Source organism: Microtus oregoni, unplaced genomic scaffold (genome assembly GCF_018167655.1).
Source record: "Microtus oregoni isolate MIOR12 unplaced genomic scaffold, Mior012 000001F_ref0000356, whole genome shotgun sequence".
Lineage (NCBI taxonomy): Eukaryota > Metazoa > Chordata > Mammalia > Rodentia > Cricetidae > Microtus > Microtus oregoni.
Genome location: NW_024543060.1, coordinates 24,087,135 through 24,104,996, shown reverse-complemented (window position 1 = coordinate 24,104,996; position 17,862 = coordinate 24,087,135). Strand labels below are relative to the sequence as shown.

The 17,862-nt window shown below is 37.4% G+C and overlaps 1 protein-coding gene across 3 annotated transcripts in view; it reads left to right on the top strand.

The window, feature by feature from the left end:
• Positions 1-17,862, top strand: part of Diaph3 (diaphanous related formin 3) — a 459,276-nt gene that overhangs the window by 266,665 nt on the left and 174,749 nt on the right. For all 3 annotated transcript variants that reach the window (XM_041667741.1, XM_041667734.1, XM_041667725.1), the window contains one exon: positions 3,093-3,222. In XM_041667741.1, the coding sequence (XP_041523675.1) occupies positions 3,093-3,222 (130 nt within the window). The remainder of the gene's footprint in view (positions 1-3,092; positions 3,223-17,862) is intronic.

Below are 17,862 nucleotides of genomic sequence, written 5' to 3'. Positions count from 1 at the left end.
GCAAACTTAACTTTTAAACTGAATATATTTGGATCTCTTTATTTGTATTCTACTTGTTTTGTATTAATCTTGTTGTTTTTCTAGATATACTTGCAACCCATTCTTATGTTTACTGAGTATGGAATGGAGCATGAGTTTAGAGTTCCCTTTTTATGTTTTGTTCCATATTTTAATGTTCCCTGTGTGCAAACTAAGGTCTAATAACTTGCCCTGGGCTGCTAACTTAAGGGCATGCTTCCCATTAGGAGGTCACTCACATATGTTAGTGACGATTGTGTCATAATTGGCCTTTAAAGAGTACTTTTGAAATTTTCTTCTAGATGGCATGAAGTCTCTGTGCATTACTGAAGGTATTAAGTAACAAGTAGATGTCTGTTGGAACATTCTAAGGTTTTGGTGGTGTGGTATGTGTATATGTGCGTGTCTGTGTGTCTATCTGTGTTTGTGTACATTAGCATACCGAAGTCAGAACTCAGGACTGTGAATATACTAAGCAAAGACTCTACTGTTTGAGCTGTATTTTCAGTAAGCCATTATAGCCTCTGAGTCTTCCATATGTGTATCCATGTCAGACTGTCAGATGACTAACCTAGTACTCCATTTTCTCATCTGTGGTGACACTGATCCTGTATCTTCCACTGCCCACTGTAGCTACTACTAGTGACTACTCCTGAATATTTTTATTTTTTTTGTCTTTATTTTTAATGAAAATAATTTTTGTATAATATATTCTTATCATGATTTCCCTTCCACCCAAATCCTCTCAGATCCTCTCATCTCCATACCCACCCAACACTCTGTGCTTTCTATATTTAGAAAACAAACTAATGAGCAAACAAAAGTCAGACAAATCATAATGGAAATAAAGAGAGAGGCCTGAGGGAACACACACACACACACACCTACCTCTTGTAAAGTGGTGAATTGTTGGAAAAGAAGCAGCATTGATCTCACACCTTAGACTACAATCTCCAGGTCTGTATTCCTTTCTTTTCTAACATGAGAGGAGTGTTTTTTTTTTTTTTTTTGGTTGATGTGTTCTTTACATATGCATCCTTTTTGAATGAGAGCTCAGTGCTAGCGTTCCATGTCAGAACATCATTTTACTTGGTCTTAATGCCAGTCTCCTTGCCAAAAATTCAGAGACCCAATCCCTGAACAAAGCCTGGGCTAGGTCACTTCTAATTCCTGATTGAAATCTTTGCTCCTTTCAGGCACGGATTGCCAAGCCTTGTCAACTCCGTCCTGTGCCTGTTACTATTTTCCATTTTCTTTGCTTTTCCCTCATTCTGTATATCTTGTACAATTTTGGAAGCAAGAAGCTCACAAATTTTTCCAAGACCAGTGTGTTCTTACAAGGTCTGACAGCCTTCTCCACAGGGATAGTATTAACTGAAAAGTTTGTTCTTAGGGAGGATACGACTCATTTATTTCATTGTTTATATACATGTGTATGTGTGTAACATGAGAACCTAAATATAAATACTGCATAACTGTTGTCTTAAAATTTCCTAAGGAAAAACAGGAGCAACAACTCAAAGGTCTCCATGAAAGCAAACCAGTAGATTCAGAGGCACTCTTTATGTCGTGTCCACCACGTCAGGACACTGCGATTTGCGAATTACTTAAATTTTCTAATTCTTTTTGCCCAAAACTGAAGCATTTTCTTCTCTGTCTACTTCTGTCCTGTCTCCATGAGCAGTGTCACCTGAATTACCAGCCCACCCTGTCTAGTCCCCAGCCAGCTCCATCCTCAGTGCAGGCTCTCCTGTTTTCCTGCCTGGATTATTCCCACTTCTCTTAACTGTTAGCCTCTGTAGTTCTGTTGTTTCCTTCGCTCTATTCTTTTATCCTGCCTCACTACAGGGAAGGGTCTAAGCGTTTATGTGATCATCTCTCTCTAATTTTATAACTTTCATTTCTTAAGGACAGGTTATTTCCATTATGTGGCATATTTTTTTTTTATTTTCTGTGATTTTCCAGATTTGTATCTTTCCATTGACCCTACTTGCATCCCCCAACACATATACATTTTTAATTTGCTGTTACTTAACCCACTCCACGTTTTCCTTGTATTTATCAGCTTTGCGTTGCTGTGTTATCTAGTACAGGTTTTCCAAACAGGTTTTATCTCAGAATTTGGAGGTTCTAGGGCATTTTTCTGCCTGGGCTCAGTTCTTGAAAGTCTTCTATGTGCTAGATTGCATCGTGGCAGATAGCAATCCTAGGGCATGTGTGGGCACGTGTGCTTGGAGCCTAGTTGAGCTCAGGGTTGTCATCATGTGAGAAGTAGCGAGGGGTCACAGGAGAAATGTCTGAGGTTTACTGATTCACCACCACCACAGCACCTCCTCCCCCCGCATTCGCATCACAAACTGAAGATCAAGCTTCTAGATTTCAACCCATGGGGGACAGGCAAGTCCATTCCTTGGAAGTGCTTTAAAGATGCTGCTCCCTCTGCCTGTTCTTGGGGATTTTCTCATACTCTTTCCTAAGCCTATTCAGCTACTAGTTTTCAATGGTTCCTCTCAGCTGTCAAAGTCTCCGAGATATTCATTGTGAACTGTTTTTACTATAGTATCTGTCACACCAAGGCAGGTACACTGTTTTTCTTTTTCAAAAAATGAAACAGCTTTTAAAGAAACACTACTTTGTCATTGTATCTACGTTAAATTCCTACAGTGTGTAGTAGGCAGTCTGAATGCATGCCAAGCTGTAAACATGAACCACCCACATTATTTTAGGTTCAACTGTTATCTAGGTATATAGGTTATTCTATTTTCCTAGACATTTCATTTTTCCCCCACAAACGATTGCATACTAGATTGCTTTGAAGTTATTTCTCCTTTATTACAAATGTTAATAGTTTTAAAACAATATCAAATAAAAGGTATTCAGTTTAAGGGAGGGGAAACTGTGGTCAGTACGTAAAATGAAAAAAAATACTTTTAAATAAAAAATTTTTAAAAATATTCAAATACTTGCAGAACTGAAATAAGTTTTCCAACCAACTTCTGATCTAGAGCAGTGTGTTACATGACTCAATTAATTATTAAAATACTTTGTTTTTTTTCCCTTTCTCATTCATTTAGCTAAAGGACATAAAATCAGCAGATCAGAAAACAACACTCCTTCATTTCCTGGTGGATGTATGTGAAGAAAAGCACCCGGACATCCTGCACTTTGTTGACGATTTGGCACACTTAGACAAAGCTAGTAGAGGTTTGTGGTTTGATTTAGAACTATATATGTCTTTGTTCTGGTCTTCAGTTCTAAGAGAAAATAATGCTTTGTATCTGCACATATTATCTCTTTTGTTATAGTGGTTTCATATGAAATATGGTGATTTGAAAAGACATTATGGGCTCTGAGTTTTCATGATTAAGAATATGTATTGATTTGGGTAGACACTAAGATGTTTGAAGTGCTCTCCATTGTAGATTAAACTTCATGGATGCCTGCCTACCCTCTCCTGTTTAGTTTCTTACTCTTGACTTCGGCAATGCTTCCTAATCCTATGCCATTAATAAGTACCAAGTGGCATTCCCAAGCACTATTGCATACCGAAATGAGTGTCTTCCTTTTGCCCAAGTTTCAAATCTGTGTAAAGGAATTAAGGATTCTTTTGTTGTACTACTAGATATTAGTCTTCCAGTTAATCTCTCCTACTACATAAATTGCTTACCTGGTTATAAGCCCTGCTACAACCTTAAACAGGGTGTTAAGAGTTCAGATAGAACCTGTTACTAACACTTTATTTTAATCTGATTTAAATTTTAAAAATTTGGCCACCATAAAACGTGCAGTTTTCACTTATATTTAACATAGATATTTTTTCTATCCAAGCACCTACTTATCTCACAATAACTAAGTTATGAATGTTTTAGAACACAACTCGTTCACAGTGGTGTGATAGCTGTATTCTTTTTGTGTTAACCTTAGTAATAATAATATCAAATCATGTTTTGTGTATGAACTCTTTTATTCTTTTTTTTATACTGGAATCTATGATCCTGAAGAAGGAAATTTATTTTTTTTCTGCATTAAATACAATATATCAAATATGTTTATTATTCCCTGTACCTTAAATTTTTCATTTGCTGTAAAGTGGCAATTTTAGGATTTTACTTGCAAAGAGAAATGGGATTGGATGAGATGTCCTTTATAATTTTACCATGATATATGTTTCTTTGAAATATGTATTTCAAATGGCTTTTTATAAATTGATCATCTGGATTTTTGGTTGCCACATTAGACTTTTTACAACTCAGTTGTAATAATATTAAATTATTTGTTTTGCCCCTATCTTACTTTAAATGGCTTTGATATAAGAAAATTTTCAGATAGATATAGAATGATGTACACACTTATATGTCTAAATGTAGTTTGAGAAGAGACAAGCGTTCACATTATTTTCTTGGACATTATGAGACAGAGACTTGGAAATAAACAAATGAGAAACATTTAAAAAATTCTTGGTAATCTAAAAAGCACAATTAAACCATTAAGTCAAGGAAAATAATTTTCTTAAGGTGAGATTTTTTTTGATATTTTGGAATATGTTTGCTAATGTCAAAATATGTGAACTTGAAATTGGGAGTCTTGGTGAACGATCATTGCATTTGTAAGTAGCATATTAGTGTCTAGAAGTGGCACAAAAGCCCTTGAAATACAGTTGGGTTCTTTTACTGTTGCAAAGATGATTGTGTAGATAAGAAGAATCTGTGCTAGTACCTTTAGATAATGAGTTGGAATTTTTTACCAGTCACCATTCCCTTAAAGTTGCAAATTTATTTATTCACTAATAGTTATGCCCAGCATGATCCCCTTATCTCTGCATCCACAGTGCAGAGACTACAAGATTGTATCCATTTCCTCGCTTCATAATTCTTATTAAATGCTTCTTAGAGGCCATACGAAGTTTAAATAAGGTCTGCCAACATAGCCCAGATTGTCTTTGAAAGAACTTTGCTTCCCAACTTGGCCTGCATCTTGAAGCAGTTTTGCTATTTTACCTTCCGGGATGCTAGGACTACAAATATGAACTAGGACTGATTCAATTTGTACCTTAAAAACTTCCTATCATTTTCCTTCTAGCAGTTTTTGGGTATAAATTAAAGTTTTGAATACCACCTATTTTGACTCATTTAATATACTTTTAATTCTATGTAAATATTCTTACATTCTGTTCTTTTAAAATCTATTTAGTTTGCATTAAGACTTGCAGAGTTCTAAGCTAGTAATTTGCTTGTTCTGTTTGTTTTCCTTCTTGGTGTTCCAGGGGGCATTCAGGGGCCTTGGGGCATTTGGTTTCCATCTGTTACAGCAAAGGCATGAGTGTGCAAGGGTCAGCAGATACTGCTAATATGTTTCACTGGGAGCAGCAAACTTCATGTTTGGAATAATGCTTTTTAATAGTATAGATGATTGTTAAGCATAATTTCCTTTTCATTATATGATCCAAATAATGAAGGAAATATTAGAGGAGTAAAGGTAATATTTTAGATGAAATAAGTCTGTGTATGCTTTGGAGAATTGAGTGTTCTTACGTATCGTCATTTAAAGTTTCCACTTTTGAAACATCCTCAGTGAGCTATCACATGAATTAAAAAGTACCTTTGTTTTTGAGCCCTAACAAATCCTGGTCATTAGGTACTCCTAGATCAGCAGGGGGACTTTCAGTGCAACTAATGAGCTTACCCGACTGACAATTTTCAAAAATCTACTTCATTAGGATGCTTCTTTTCTAAGAAATAATGGCTTATGGCTTTTCTGTTGTGTTTCACTGAAAATATTTTGGTTCATTATTGTATTTCTGTATACCATGGTAGATTTTCTTTCTTTTGTGGAATTCTAAGGGTTGGATACATTTTTTCTTGTCTACATAATTAAAATTAATTTAGCCTTTGAAGGTTTTGTTTACTACCTACTAGAAATCTGTAAAATTGGAATAATTATTAATGTGCAGAAAGTGACAGATCTTTTGTTTGTTTCTTGGGAAGAAAGGTTAAATTGGAACTCAGGTGAGGCTAGGAAGATGGTTTACTGGTTACATCCTCTTCCCCTGGGCAGCTAAACCCCTGTAAATCCAACTTCAGTGGAGCTTTTGCTCTCATCCGGCCCACACAGGCATATACCCACACTGTCACACACATACGCATGGTGAAAACTAGTAAGATAAAAAAAAACGTGGTCAGTCTATAACATTATGTTGGTCAGCCTTTTTTGAGGGCCTTCATAACTGTCTTATATAGTGGTCCGTTTCTTCCTTGCCAACTCTCACTTATACAAATGACATCCTGGTTCATTCATTCATTCAGCAAGGCTGTACTTAGTGATGACTGTATCAGAACTGTGTTATGGCATTGGTGCAGTGTACGTCCTCCGACTTCTTTCAGTGCAGCCTATGTAAAACAGGCTGATGTGGACCCCACCAGTCTTCTCCCTCACCTGTAAACTGTTTTCCTTCCTTTTCTTTGAGATTTCTCTCTATATTGAGCTCCTGTGTTTCTCCCTTCATAGAACTTCTCCTGAGGTTATCTTTGCCATCCCCAAGGACATAAAAGCCATCATTTGCAATGACTTACAAATTTACTTTTTAGACTTTCCATCTCTGCTTACATTTGTGCCTCCCACAACTTTTACTGTTCTCTTCTGAATCTCAAACAGGTGTGACGATCATAGTGGGCCATGATAGAGCATGCCGCTTTTAATGTCTCCTCCCAAATCGTTTGCTTGAGAGCACTTTTGGTTCACTTTCTTTGGATTTGTCCCCCCTTATTTGTTTTCTTTATGGCCTTCAGCAATTCAGTACATACAGTTTGGCCTGTTGAACCCATGAGAGGTAAGGCCTGGAGTGTTTGTCTAGACTTCTCTTCATTAGCCACCTTATAGTTAATGACATGCTCTCTTTGGTGGCTCTTTTTAAGCTCACAATAGTATGTGAACATTTGACTTTTCCCTTAAGGATAATTTCATAAATGTCCCGGGAATCCTTAAAACTACTCTACTCCAGATTGTCCCTGGGTTTTTGAAAATGGAATTTACTCATTGAAGCTCTATTCTCAGATGAAGTAGCCTTCTGTATATTATCAAGTGGGTTCATGGAAGTCACACTTCTAATTTTTTCTTTACCTGTATTCTTACCACTTAAAAGGATTCCTTGATGTGTCATATTTGATTTCTTTTCATCTTATTTAATATACTTTCTGCTTCTAAGCCTCTATCAGTCTGCTTCTAACTAGTAATTCCTCCATCTGACCCAAATTGTTGTCTGCTAAATATATCTCCTACTCTCTGGTTCCTCATGCATTTCCAACATTTTATGATAAATGCCTTACTAAATACCAAATGTTTATCTTTTATTCACCTACTGTGAGCACTTAGAACACTTAATTTCCAGGTGGCTGCCACCTGGAAACTGCATCGTGTCTGAAAATTTCACATCCATCTTCTGTAGCCAGCATACGGCATATGTCTAAAGACATACATGAACGTTGAGTTGTTACCTCCCCAAAATGACAAATTTTGTCAGAAGGCAGATACATTTTGTGATGTTAGGTATTAATAATTAGGTCAGTGTCATTTTCTATCACCCCAGAGCAGAGTTAACCACTCAGCTAACACTGTTCATTGAAAAGAGTAAGTTTTAGAGGTGATTTATGTATTGGAACTTTATATTTGGAGTGACATATATAACTCATTGATGTTTCATATTGTACAGTATTAGACTTTGATGACATACATTTATTTTATACATTTCTATCTCTACAAGGGTGCATTTACTCAATAAGCAATTCTGTTAATTTATGTTGAACATATTAAGCATGATTTAATTTTAGAACGTCATGAGAAGAGATACTGGTTTTATGGCATTGTCAGTGGTACAGAGGGAAACTACTTGAGCTTTTAAAGCCTGAATCATGTGCTTTATAAGTTTTATGTTGACTCTGCTCCAGTGGTTCTGAGCTTGACTGTTTTGGGGTATGTGATTTCTTTGATTAAAATGAAAATTGTGCTATGCCTTACTGTACCTTGGTGTAACCCAACTTCTGCCCCATGAGAATAGGGGAAGTTAGTTTACTATCTCCCTGGCAGCACTATGCACAAAAGATCACCCATATTGACATACTAGATGGACCCCTGCGGGCTAAGGTCAGTGGCTTCAGAGAAACAAGGCTATGGCCACATGAATGTGTTCTAGAATTATGAGACAATAGCAAAATGTTAGCTAACTGGTGTATTGTTGTGATAGCTACTCTACTCAAGGAGTCTTATTGTTTCTTTGTTTGGAGATTTTTGCCCATAGGACACAGTTGCACACACTGAATCTTTTTATCTTGTCGCATTAGATCTAAAAGCAGTTACAAATATTCAGAGCTCTCTAGTAAACAGTTTATGATGGGGAAGTCCCTCTACATACTATCAGTTATCACGCTTGTAAAAAAATGCAAAAAATCTTTGATTTTTTTACTAGACTTGATATTTAAATGAATAGATACACAGTGAAATATGAAAACATTCCAAATAAATATATTTAGGAACACTCACATACATTTAGTGTGGAGGAGACTGATTGGCATCTCTTTGGTTTTCTTTTAGCTTGCCTTCATTTTTGATGAAGTATGTCAAGTTTGTTTTTGTATTTTTATTTTACTCACTGTATTTGTATGTATATTTCTCTTCTATTTATTTCTGCTTGCTGATATAACACTTGTGATTTTAATTAAAGCAAGTAATTGATGACAGTTGGGAATACTCTGAATTATCTGTTGAAAGAAACCAAAAGGGAGATATAGATCACTTCTGAGCTGTTATCTGTTTCTACAGATAGATCAACAGATAAAAGCTGTGTCCATAAAGGTATCCTGGGACCCCTAGAATTTTATACACATCTAATGAGTGTATTTGAGTATATTAATAAAGCTAGATATGGTAAAGATAAATTTACTTTCAAAATATAATTTGCTTTTAGTGTTTTAGCTATTATACTAGCTAAACATAATGTGATCTAAATTTTACAATAACTGTGTTTTAAAAATCTAAAAATAACACAACAGTATATAATTTGATCATTTCCAAGTTAATCATTGGATTTTTGATCAGGGTACTGTACCAAAAAATGTGTTCATAAAATTAAAACATCAAACCCTGTGTATTGATAAGGGGCCATATATCTAATTCCTGCCCACAGATTTCACAGAGAATCTATATAGCTTTAACTATATAGAAACTTGGATATGAGTTGTTAGGGTAATCATTTCATAGTGCAAAATATAAACTGCATGGAAAGCAGCCAGATGGAACAAAAGCCGTATGGCCAGTATCATTGGAAGGATTGAAGATGCTGCAGTGTGACATTGAAGAACACTGGTCATGCAGGAACTACTTGGAGCTAAAGATTGCTTTTTGAGATACTGAGCTAGGAACATTTCCCGAATCCGCTGCTGCTTGGGTTGATAGATGATGATGAAGAAGAAAACTACATCACGAAGACCTCTACATCTTTTTGGAGGTTAACAGACTGAAAGTAGCATAAATACAGCATTAATCTTCCCCAGAAACTAACAGTTTACAGTGCGTGCAGATTTTTGGCCAGCAAGAGATCTGAAGTGGCTTCAAGAGGAGTTCTGTCAGTGTCACCTATAAGCCACAGCTAAGATCAAATGACAGAACAGTATTTGTAATGGCAGCCAAGGTCTTAGAGCTTTCTTCAAGCTGCTGGCGGTGAGGCACTATTTACTGCTCCTATGTTTGCAGCATGGGATGTGAAATTACCAACAAGGAAGATGAAAGATGTCAAAATAGGGCAATCAAAACTATAACTTACTATGGCAAATCTGTATTTTACAAAGAAACTTCTACTGTGGATAGAACAAACATTTATGGCAGTCTCCTGTGTCTCTTGGGTGACAAAGTAATGTGTAACATCAGGGGCTGAATAGAAGACGCCTAGAATTGATAAGTTGCCGCTGGCAAAATTTGTACCTGTTCCTCAGAAACCCATCTGTGTTTGGAGAATTTGCAAATCTTGAGTTGATGTTTTTATTAATTTCCCTGAGTTACCATAACTGTTCACCATAGCTAAATGCCTATGAATAACAAATTTATTCTCCCCCATATTTACAAGATATAAATCCCAAGTAAGGGTAGTTGCTACAGTCCATTTTCCTGGAAAGGGACAAAGGGAAACCAGCTCATGCTTTCTCCTGTATTTTTGCGGCTGCTGGCAGTCCGCAGTGATCCCTGGTCTGTAGACATGTCACTGCATGCTCTGCTTTTATCCTTGTTGCTGCCTTTTCTTGTTTCTGGGTAGCTAATCCTCAGCTTGGAATCTTCAGTCTCTAGGTAACTTTTTACGGAATTACTTCATTTTTCCATGAGGCTCACCTTCTGTGATTTCGGGACGATGTGCATTTCTGTGGACACTGTTCAACCAGCTCCAGTTGTCTTTATAACCACTCTCCTGACTTCATGGAGGCACGTCAGCATCTCTGAGGATGATGAAGCAGTTAAGAGAAATCACCCTAGTAGTTATATCTGGAACTCACTTGTCATGAAACTGTAAACTGATCTGGTTTTATTTTTAAGGGTCACTGCTGATAAACTTGTAAAATTTCCTGTTTTTGTTATGATATCCAAATACAAAATGAGTTAAAATTTATATATTCCTCAGAATTTAAGGACTTTTATATTTACAGGCATAATAGCTAACAATTTTAGATGGTAAAACAAACAAACAAAAAATGTCACCATTAGTTTAGATATTGGAGGCATTGTAATGTGGCGAAGCTGCTCTTTCAATCATTACCACTGAAGTTAGGTGACTGGGTTTCAAATGCCAGCTTGCTAGAGGTAAGCCTTTGACTCAGGTAGGGTTGCTTCGACAAAATAACCTGAAATATCCAGCCACGGGGAGGTTAATAGTTTTATTTTTGCTAGCTGCAATTTAGAAGTGGCTACTTGAAGGATTTTCCGATTTCTGAAGTTCCAGTCCTATAGTCTCCTGGCTTCTTTTTTGGGGGCTGAAGGCAAGGTTATTGGAGTGTTTTGCTGAGGAAGTTGATTATGTCATGGCATCCAGGTAGCAGAGATAGAGAAAGAGGCTTAGCACAAGATGCACCATTCAAAGATAGGCCATCTGTAGTAACCTGCCTCCTCCAAATGGGCCCTATTTCTTAATAATCAACTGATCTATGAATTCACCAGTGTGTTAATCTGTCGACGAGATTAATACTCTCATGATCCACATACCTCTCAATAACACCCCCAGCCAGGGCCCAGAGAATCCACACATGAGCCTTTGAGGTCATTTTGTTTTCTCGTCAAGACTAACCTAATTAGCGCCTTGCTTTTGAGTCCCAGAATGTTTACTTATACAATGTAGACAACAGTGTATAAATGCTTATAAATCTGCTACAGAACCTAATAAACTATTTAAATGTTCTGTGTTCATCACAATTGATGCTTTTATCATTCAACGAAATTATCTGATACACACCTAGCTTTGCAAACATTAATAGGCAAGTAAAAGTCTGTGTGGATAGCTTAGAGTTTTAATTTGTATGCTCACCTCTGTTTTAAGAATTTTACACTGGGTTGCTTGAATATATATAACCACAGATTTTTTTTTAGACCTGTATGTTTGTGTCTGTGTGTGTATGTGGGTGTGTATTTGTGTGTGGGGGTATGTTTGTGCATGAACTTTAATACAGTTGAAAACAGTCTCCATGCAGCAGTTACACTAGTCCTAAGTGTACAGGTAAATGCATAAGCAGTTGGATAGCCAAGCATTCCCATATGGAACTTGGAAAGTAGGTCACAGATTTACTCCTGCTTTAACCTGAAAAAATTTTCTTCAAATTTACATTTTGAAGTTTGACCCCAAATTAATTTTTGAAAAAGCAGTTATACCACTAAATACTTTTTAAAAAACTGAGTCCCAGCAACTCTTCAACCATGTAGAATTAATTTTTCTAAAGTGTTAGTTATTTTTATTAAACTGCTACTACAGGTTACATGCAAAACTAATTTGTCAACCTAGAGTTATTAAGGTGTGCCATAAAATATGAGTTACTCTATGATAACACCACATCCTATAGAAACATGAGAAATGTTGTTGACTCACATTCATATGTGATATTACCGAATGCATGACTAACCTGACACACGTAAAAAAGTAATATATACAACCTTCCTCTCTTCACTCAGAAGGCTTCATCTTTACTGTACATTTAAATTGATCAGTCACTAGTGAGACATATTTCTTCTATAAATATGTCAATAAATATCGGTGTAATAGTGAGCTCTCAGCAAATAGCATTCACAGTTCTTTCTATACACTTAATGAATAAATGAATTAGTACCTAGCAATCCTTGTTGATGTTTTAAGCCTGTAAAGAATGAACTCTCACTTCCCAGTAGACACAGTACTAGATACTTGCCTTGGTATGGACAAGGCTTTCCGGTGAGCCTCTGACAAGGAAAACTTGAATGAGTGTCTCACCATTGATCAAAGCTTTTGTCACAGACCCATATGGGGTCCTGGAGAGCTGTGAGCACAAAGGTCCTTGTACTGAAATTTCCATTTTAGGTGTGAGTGCAGAACATAAAGCACAGAACGGAGATGGCATGTGTGCATCCCTCGGCTAGCTCAGGAGTAAAACAGAATGTCATTAAGATTTCTTTTATTCTACTTTTCTTCCTTTTTTTTTTTTAATAAGAAGAGTAGTATTTGGTTTTATCATGTGTCTCCGGGCCGTCTAGTCTCAGGTTCTTGGTCACACAAGCAGTGTCGGGTATGGGTTCCACGTTGTGGATCTTAAGTCAAATCAGTCATTGGTTACTTTATACCACCTTTGTGCTATCATATCTTACAGTCAGGATACTATTGTAGATGAAAGGGTTTGTGGCTGGGTTGGCGCTTCTGTTTCTCCTTTCGTAGTGTGCTCAGTTCTCATACAGAGGTAAGAATACTGTATAGGCACCGACTTAACATTTCCATGATCAGTGACATGTATATTTTCAGCAGTGGGGCATTACTACCCATTTGTGGTGAACAACCAGTAGTCTTGGGTTCTGGTGGGTTCCAATGGGACCCCTTTGGCCAATAATTCAATTAGATATAAAACTATCCAGGTACTGAAAGCTTCATTTGGTTATAGAGTATGGCTAGTTGGAACTCTCTCCCCCATTATATGGAGATTTCATTTAGATTTCCTTCATCTATGTTTATATTTCAAAGTTTTCTACTGAACTAAGTTTTCATACTACCTTGTAATTGACCATTAAATTTCACTGTCTCTTCCTTTTTTCCCTCCTTCATCCCCCTCTTATCTCCCTCTCATTCCTCTTTAACTTCCCTGCACTCTACTTGATCCTTCCTCTGTAGCCACCCTGTCCATAACTATCTGTTCTATTTCCCTTTTCTAAGAAGAGCTATATGACCCAATACCCCTAAGTTCCTTCCTCTTTAACTAACTGTTGTCATTCTGTGGATTGTAGCTTGGTTTTCATTGACTTAAGAGCTAATATCTGCATAAGAGATTGTATGCCATATTTGTCTTTCTGGGCCTGTGTTACCTCTCTCAGGATGATTTTTTTTAATTTATTTTTTTAACAGCTGAGTAATACTTCATTGTGTAAATATACCACATTTTCTTTATCCAGACTTAGGTTGAGTGGCATCTAGGTTGTTCCGCATTTCTGGCTATTATGAATAGAACAGCAATGAACATGGTTGAGCAAGTGTCTCTCTGATAGGATAAGTTGTGTTTTTGTTGTGCCCAAGAGAAGCACAGCAGAATCTTGATGTAGATCTGTTTATTCCCATCTTCCTGAGGACCTGCCACACTGATTTCCTTAGTGACTGTGTAAGTTTGCACTCCCTCCAGAAGTGGGTTAGTAGGAGGGAGGATGACAGAGAAAATGTATGTGATTTACTTCAGACAGCAGCATATGGAGGACGAGACAGCAGCAGGTGATCTGCTACAGTGCTGGTGGTGAGAGTGGGAGACTGGATTTGGAGGAGTGGAGAGCGAGCTTAGGATCCACAGTTAACCTTTCCCTGCGCCAGATGGTCTCTGAGCTCTCAGGAAACGCCTGATGAAGTTGGGGACTGGGATAAAGCCACTAGTCAGAGAAGATGGTTGGTGGGAAAGGTCTGTGTGATCCACTGGGGAGGTGGGCAGGGAGGGAAGGGAGGACCCAGGAAATGGTTTGCTACAGAGCTGGAGATTAGATTTGGAGAAGAGGAGAAAAAATTAGCTTTCCTGCTTCCCTGCCTGGGCTATTTATGCTTAATATTTATCCTGTGGCACATTGAAGAGGTGGACCAGCACTCTCCTGTATAAGCACACAAAACTCTTCTTTCACTTGAGGTCTCGTTCTGACTATTGATACAATCATCTCTTCTGTGTACTTCTTCTTCTTCTTTTTTTTTTTTTGTTTGTTTTTTGAGACAGGGTTTCTGTGTGGTTTTGGAGCCTGTCCTGGAACTAGCTCTTGTAGACCAGGCTGGTCTCAAACTCACAGAGATCCACCTGCCTCTGCCTCCCAAGTGCTGGGATTAAAGGCGTGCGCCACCACCGCCCGGCTCTGTGTACTTCTTGAAATTCAGTTTTGCCTTGTTCATCAGTATCTCTGTTGATATAAAGATTTCTCAAGTTCTTATATTACACATGATTTTCTTCAAGTTGATTTTGTCCTACAAATTCGGTTCTCAGATACAAAACCTTTTCTACCTATAAAACTCACATGTTTCTTGCCGAGAAAGCTGATTCGTTCCCCACATACCCGTGTAGCACTGCAGCAGAAACGCATGCTCCGTTTTCCGATGTGGCTTTGTAACCTCCCCATTTGTTCAGCACCTTTCACTCTCCATGCCCCTCAACAAATACAGTTTCTCTGGCAACGTGATGAAAAAAAAAAAAAGGCAAAAAACCCCAAGCATGTTTCTCTGTGCATTTGATATAGCCTGGTACATTTCTAATTTTAATCTCCATCTTACGACTTTTACTGTGATATACTAATTGTTTTGTTGTCAACCTCATTGATATTCAGGATTAAAATACCACTGTGGTTTACTTATATCTGTCTTGTCCCTCTGGTTTTATAATTTTTAAGTTAGCATTCATGAAATACTATGCAGCTGTTGAATATCTAGCAATGTGTTATATTACTGAAGATACAGAAGTAAATGGAATATGAAGTTCTTTTTTGAATAAACAAATGAAACTTTAATAACAATAATAACAATTATAAGAACTGTTGACACATGTAATCACATAGATGTGGCTTAATTGCATTTTGCCAGTTGCAGAGGCCAGTCTCAGACAACTATGAGGTAAATGATGAAGAGTCCTCCTTTACAGAATTCTCAGCCATTGGGGGACAAAGCTACATAAATCAATAACTGTGGTAGAGTACATCAACTTTATGTTCTAATGATAGAGAGTTCACTTTCCAGCAGACCTGGTGGGGACTTTTGACTCTTGTTATAAGCTCCAAGATAAGAGTGGTAGAGGAGTGGGATGGACAACATGGAAATGGGTGTCATTTATAGAATCAGATGCATGATGGATGACAAGGGACAGGAACAACAGAACTATAAGCTGCATATTGTATTTGAGGATATTTTATAAGACCGAGATCCAGCCACATTATGGGTACTCAAATATTATGTAAGCACAGTCATCTGGGAATTATTGTTAGTGTGGAAATCTATATGCACAGTGCAGAGATGTGTTGGAGATAGTAGAAAGGGAGAAAGGAGTGTTCCATAAGACCTGAATAGTCATTGAGAAATTGAGAAGTTCAGGACTCAAGGGCTTGTTTACGCTTTCTGAACACAGGAGTGGAACGGTTCTTGGTGGTGTACCGCTGGATATTATATGAGAGGGAAGGTTCACAACTAGCAACTTCGCATACAGGAAACAACTTGTTGTGGTCCTTCTGCCATTCCACTGTAGATAAGGCAGTATGTCTCAGATAATTGAAAGATAGCCTATCTGATTCAATCTGCACTAAAATAGACAAATCAGAAGGCCTTACATTATGTTAGCCAACTTTGATAACAGTTCGGTTTTTATTATGTTCATTCTAAGTAATGATAAAAATGCCCATTACTTAGTCAAGAAATGTGACACAGTTGAAAGGCAAAAGGTAGGGAACAGCTTCTAGGACTTTGCAAATTTATAGCAAATTCAGGATTGATAGCTGTCTGGACTTGAAACCAGTATTTTCCCCTGACGGAACGAAGAAACAAACCAGCACCCTAGGCTTGCTATCCAAACTCTCTACCACTGAGCTAAGCCCCAAAATTGGAATCAAAGTATCATCTCATGAAATTGGGCCCTTTTCCTGCAGAGAGTACACTGTCCACTCTTTAGGCCACACCCAGGCATACCTGTAAATTCATGCTTCCTTGAGAGTGTGTAGTTGAAAACTTCCCTAACTATTTGAAATTACTCATAAAAAGCAATCACTGACACGAGTAAAATTTTGTTTAAAGAACAAAGCATCTATTTATAGAAATGTAGGAACTGTTTTTTTTTTTTTTAAATGTGTCAGAGAGTCGGGATTCTTACATTGTTCTTTAGTGTTACCCACCCGTCGGATGGCTCCAACCATTAGATTGTATGTTATCAGCCTGGAATTTACACACTCCTTTTTCTTTTCCAAATGTGCTTTGGTCTTTACTTAAAAGCTAGCGTTGAAAGGTTGGTCAATTACATTTAAATTCACTTAACCACAGTGTACAAGTAATGTAATCAGAGAGTGCAGATGAAGCAGAAGAAAAGGCTTAGTGGGATTGCTGTTTGTAGAGTAGCCACACGAGCACCATTTTAAAAAGATAGCTTACTTATTCTTGCTGTTGGACTTAAATGTGCCCACAAGCATCTCTAACTTTGTGCCCTGGAACACAGTGACTTTCTTTAGACTGATGTCTCAATGTCCTGCTGTCCTGTAATATAATGATCATGGTGAACACCATGAATTTCTTATTGTTTTATAAATGTTGGTATCACTTATTTCAAACTTTAAGTTTTATAATTTCCTATTCACTTCTACAAATAAAAAATATATAATACCAAAAGGGCTTCAACCTATTTTAAAAGAATTTATCTCTATGAAATGTCAGTGAGTTAAAATTTGAGGTGAGATATTCTGTTTTTACTGATGTTGAAATAGAACATAAGAGAAATTGCTCCACATCACAGAAAAGCAATCCCCAATGTACTGTACTGTACTGGTTGGGACTAGTGTTCTGATGTATTAAATATGTGAGTGGAGGATGAATACTTCAATATTCCCTTCTCCCAGTCTTCCAGGGAAAGAAAGAAGAGGCTGTGGAACTTGAGTTAGTCATTAATGGCCAGTGATTTAGTTACCATTGTCATGTAATGACACTGATAAAAATTGAAACCAAGAGGCAAGGGAGATTCTAGGTCTGAGAGCCTCCAGATGTTCTGGGAGGGTAGCATGCCCAAAGGACAGGTATCTCTGCCTGTTCTCCTATTCTCTTTAGTGGGCTTCTCCTGACTTAGGCTGTTCCTGTGTCATAGCCATTTTAATGGCACTACCACTATAAGGACTGTGCTTTCCCAAGTTCATGAGCCACCATAGTGAATTCTGAACCTTTCGGGAAGGGGCCAGGAAACGTTCTAAAATTTCCAGCCAGTTCAAGAGTGTGTATGACTGCCTGTACTTGCAATTGGCATCGGAAATGATGGTTGTCTTATGGGATTGAATCTATATATGACTAACATTGAATTGTGGGAAATCCACCTGTGAAAAATTAAGAGACATAGTTGGTAGTGGTATAGTCTATATCTGGTACAAAAAAAAAAAACCAGCACCCTA